The sequence below is a fragment of the Pteronotus mesoamericanus genome, unplaced genomic scaffold, assembly GCF_021234165.1.
Source record: "Pteronotus mesoamericanus isolate MK-2021 breed Mesoamerican mustached bat unplaced genomic scaffold, CSHL_Meso_final contig_94, whole genome shotgun sequence".
NCBI classification, from domain to species: Eukaryota; Metazoa; Chordata; class Mammalia; order Chiroptera; family Mormoopidae; genus Pteronotus; species Pteronotus mesoamericanus.
Window position 1 is genome coordinate 34945743 of NW_026555285.1, and position 5158 is coordinate 34950900.

Here is a 5158-nt window from a genome sequence, read left to right on the forward strand (position 1 = left end):
AAAATAGAGATCAAAGAAAAATATATGTACATATATACAAATACTAATATATAAATACATAGACATAGATAGAGATAGATATACTTGTATTTAAATATATATGGTAGGCTGTGAATAACAAAAACCAAAGAGTAAAAAAAAACTAATATTCAAAACTAAAATAAAGCTTTCTTATAAAAAAAATACCAAAATCTATATACTGATATGATTGTTCTTGGGCCTGCACAATTGATCTGGAATGGTGAACCTAAAAACAAACAAATCTGTGTCTTAGGAAAATGATTTATATATAATATGTATTATATATAATTTACATATTTTTTTAATTTATTTATTTTGAGAGAGAGGGGAAGGAAGGGAGAAAGAGAGGGAGAGAAACATCAATGTGTGGTTGCCTCTCACGTGCTCCCAAATTTGCAACCCAGGCATCTGCCCTTACTGAAAATCTAACCAGTGACCCTTTGGTTAACAGGCCAGTGTTCAATCCACTGAGCCACACCAGCTAGGGCTCTATTTTAATTATTATTTAAAAAATTGTTCTTCATCCCAGGCAAGAAGAATAAGTCAGGTGCAAAATAAAATATACAATTAAATAAAACTAAGTCTTTTCAGACTTTTTAATAGAAACATACAAAGAAGGTCAGGAGTAAAGCAACATTTTCTAGAAAATTAAAATAGAATGATTAAATCTAAAGTGGGGATAAATGGTCATGGAAACATACAGTAAGAAAATAATGTAAAAAATTTAAAAAAAAATAAAACTTTATATCTGACCAAGGTCTTCTTCATGCATTCAATATAGAAAATAGCAGGCTATATAGAATGCATAAGCAATAAATAAACAATAGATAAGAAATAGCAAGAACACAAGGAAAACTACTCATGATCCCATCATTAGAAATACATTAAAGAGTAAGCTTCATTCAATGAGAGCCAATACAAGAAATTTTTTTTTCAAAAAACATTCTTTCATTTAAAAAAGTATTTGGAATACATAAAACAAGGCAACACTTATTTTTTTTTCTCATCTTCTGGAATGGGATCTGTCGGTGGCTTCTCCACTGTCGCACTGGTGCTCTCCAAGCCAGTGTTGCTATGACTGGTTCCTTCCTCTGCCATACTGTCCACCCCCTCCTGTCCACTCTCCTTGCCCTCAGGAGTAAACGTGCCTTCTTCACCATTCTGTTGACGTTCCACCGTTTCTTCAAGGTGTGTCTCCTCTGTCTCCATGGGAATGTTCTCATTGTCTTTCTTTTCTTCAGACTTCTCTGCTGCTTGCTCTTCCTCAGGAACAATGCTGCTCTAGCTGCACTCAGCTTGCTCTGCGGCCTCCGTCTCCCTTTCCTCCTGCCTTTTGCGAGCCTGTTCCTCTGCCTGTGCGATTTCAGCTGCAATTTTTTCCATATCCACTTCTATTTTCAAACCGCACAACCTTTTAAGTTCATTGTTAAATGAATCTGTGCTTTCCAGGAATTTCCTCTTCTTTTCCTGGTGTCGCTCCTCTATTTGAAGAAGTTCAGCTTCTAGTTTTTGCTGATGAACCATTAAGGACTGGACCTGTTGTTTGAGGACCTGCATTCTAGCCCTTGTGACAACTGACCGAACGTCTGGCACCACACTCTCACTAAGGATTTCACTGATCAGGCGGTGGCTTCTCTGGAAACGGGCTGTGGCTGTCTGTTTCATTGAAAAGCCATCATCATAATCACCTGGGTCTCCAGCAGGCTGAATGCTCATGTAGGGCTCTCCTCTCTCCATGCGAGACTGCTTCTGTTGACTTTCCTCCTCTAAAGCAGCTTCTGCATGACTTTTTGCATTTATGTAAGCACGGTATGCGGGGGAATTATGGTAGGCCTTCATAGACTCATTGTACTCTATCTTTTCTGCTTCATATTCCTTTAAATATTCTTGTTTTTCTTCATCAGTGAGATCTCGCCACATGCCACCAATGATCTTGCCAATCTCCCACAACTTTAGGCCAGGACTGGAAGCCTTCACTTGGTCCCAGAAATGCTGTACCTCATGTAGGACATCAGCGGCTTATCGGGTGGCTTTGGGGGTTTTGGAATCATAATACCAGAGGATGCCGTGACCTGGCTGTTGGTGCCCGGGTTCCCTCCCAGCCTGTAGTTGTTGTAAGTGAGATGACTGTATGGATTGTATGTCACAGACCTTGGTGTGCTGGGCATTTGTGTTGCAGGAGCTGGGGTGGGAGGTGGGGCATAAGATGGTCTTTTGACATTTTGGAAGATTAAAGTCTCAGTTCCTTAAGAATGAATCTGAGACACCACGGGCAGAAAAAGCTCCAATACAAGAAATTTTAACAAAGGATTAACAAAAAACAGTTAGGGGAAAGGTCAAGTCAAGGAACATGTATAAAGGACCCATGGACAGAGCCAAAGTGGGGAAGGATTGGGGGTGGGAGGTGGGGGGGGTGGGGCAGGGGAAAGTGGTCGGGGGTAAATGGAAACAAATGTATTCAAATAGTTTAAAAACTATTATTTTTAATGATTGACAACATTAAATCAGAGTCATCATTTAAACATCAATATAATACTAATTGGTCATATATTAAACATTTTAATTTCATATATATTCAGTTAACAAATAAGTGAACACAAAGACACAGTGCTAGAAAAACCTCTTCTGCATAGAAAAATGTGACTAGTAAATGATATACCATCTTAGTGTTTTTAGAAAACATTCTACAACTCCAAGTATAAGTTATAAGGAAAATAATCACTGGGTGAAGTACATTGGAAAACATGATAATTGCATTTGCCAAATTATCACCTTACAGACTACTAATCAAAGAAACAAATACCTCTAAAATAAAAATTGTGGTAAGCACTGCTTTAACCAAATGATCGAACTTAACAAAACTAATAGTGGAGCAACTTGTGCAACTTGTGACAATATGTGCTACTGATGGGCTGTAGTATGAAGTGCATAGAATCATCTATGAAGTACTCCTGCCAACAAGTTCAACTTAAATCAAGCTTTTAGAAGTAAGGCCCAGAGGGGATACATAGAAAATGGAACAAGTTAAATACCCCCGTGAAAAAACAAACAGACAAATCCAGAATGAAGGGACGATCTACCAGACAACTGATTAAATTCTTCCAAAAGTATACATCACAGAAAACAAACAAAAACACACTCACGGTACTGCTCTAGGTAGAAAGAAACATATAAATACACAAACACACATGCACATATTTACATAACATAAACATGTTATATGCATGCATGTTTATATAACAAAATGTATGTTGTATATGTTTATGTGATATAGAATGTGTTATATATGTTAATATAACGATATACACACGCGCGCACACACACACATGCACACAACCGAAAGCAGTGACTAAAATTTGATTGAATATGGTAAAGAGACTTTGGGGATCATGAACAGAACTTTACATATGAACTGAACAGTCAATGTTGTTAACAGGATCTTCTTTTCTACTTAATATTGATAATGTTAAGTTACGAAGAATAGCTTTTATTGTTATACATAGCCCTATGTTTTAGATGAATGATTTTGATGTGGTTTTGTGAAACTTCTGGAGGCGTGTCCAAACTTTTGTTGTCTCTGGGCCACACTGGAAGAAGAGTTGTCTTAGGCCACATATTAAATACACAAACACTAACAGAAACTGATGAGCAGAAAAGTGGTTTTAAGTAAATTTACTATTTTGTGTTGGGCCGCATTTATAGTCTTCCTGGACCACATGTGGCCCGTGGGCCCATGGGTTGGACACCCCTGGTAGAGTTTTCTCATATCTAAATCATCACTTAAGATCATCCAGATATTTTTACTGGGGGTAAAGTTTAAACTGTGGCAGTGCCATTTTAGTTTGCCTCTATGAATTAAGCTTTCTGAAAGGTATTAAATGATTATTAAATTGTCTATGAATGCAGCAAAGGCTGTCACCAGTTCACCAAAAATTCATTTTCTCTTCTTCGGTGCACAGCTATTTCGCATTTCCCAACCTTCCTTGCATTTAGATGAAACCATATGACCATCTTCTACACAGCGGTACATGAGATAAGTGATAGATTCTACTGTGAGACTCACTCAGTGTTTTCATCCCACACTGTCTCTCTCTTTATTCCAGCTGGATTCCGGAAATAATAAGGCCTTAGAGTCAAATAATTTAAAGGGCTTGGACTTCTTACTTCATGAAGGAGAATTACCTATTCGTTAGGAAAACTACAATGGACTAGGAATAAATTTCTACTATGTTTGCATTATTGACATGAGGGGGTATTTATTATTATGGCTTAGTTATACTAAGGCATTAACATGTAAATATGTATATCATTATTATTTAGGGTTCAGGTTTTTTATACTCGAAGTAAAATTTAAAAATTACAAATATAACTTAAAATATATAATTTTGACTTTTGTCTTTCCTGATTTCCAATTTACACATGAAATAAAGCATGACTGATGATTCAGTTAATATTGAATACTGCAAAAAAAATTAAATGCTTTTTTGTGTTGACAGTGTAAAACTGTCAAAAACCTTTTTGTCTCTAATATTCCTGTATGTATTAAGATGATCCTGCCACTATGTTTATAATTAACACACAGCTTTCTATTATTTCTTTTTTAGCATCTACATAATGCAACATAAATCAAAGTAATTTTACTCATCATTACTAAGTTCTTCTGAGAATTACAAGTGGTATTCCCGTTACTCATTTATGAAACTGCCTAGAAAGTAAAATTTATTGTGATGAAACCATGAAAGGACAGAAAAATCTTAATAAATGGATCTTGGCATAACAAAGAAGTTCTTGAAATACTCAGACTTGAAATAATCTACTACAATTTCCTCTTGAGCTTTTTGGTCCCAGTTAATCTTGCCTGTTGTGACTGAATTTTAATTAAAATAGATATTTGTACTCTAGAAATTCAGAGCATAAATTAAATTTCATAGATTTTTGAGACTAAATGAAAAGCAAATAGTTCAATGAGCTTAGAATTTTAATGAAGGCATCAGAAATTGTGGGCATTCTTCATGTTATAGCTGCTGTCGTCCCAAAATACATCTACACTACTGTTTGGAGATCCAGACCGAATTAACCAGTCAGTCTGTCGAGTTAAATGTTCAAAAAGTTCAAACACTAACCAAAGGCACTGTTT

General features: G+C 36.0%; 1 protein-coding gene across 1 annotated transcript; it reads right to left on the minus strand.

Moving 5' to 3' along the window:
- Positions 1-1011: 1011 nt before the first annotated feature.
- Positions 1012-2289, minus strand: LOC129081111 (SWI/SNF-related matrix-associated actin-dependent regulator of chromatin subfamily E member 1-like). The gene is given in 2 exon segments (XM_054586636.1): positions 1012-2012; positions 2015-2289. Coding segments are annotated over 2 exon segments (1176 nt in total). The 5' UTR covers positions 2190-2289.
- Between the last annotated feature and the right edge of the window lie 2869 nt (positions 2290-5158).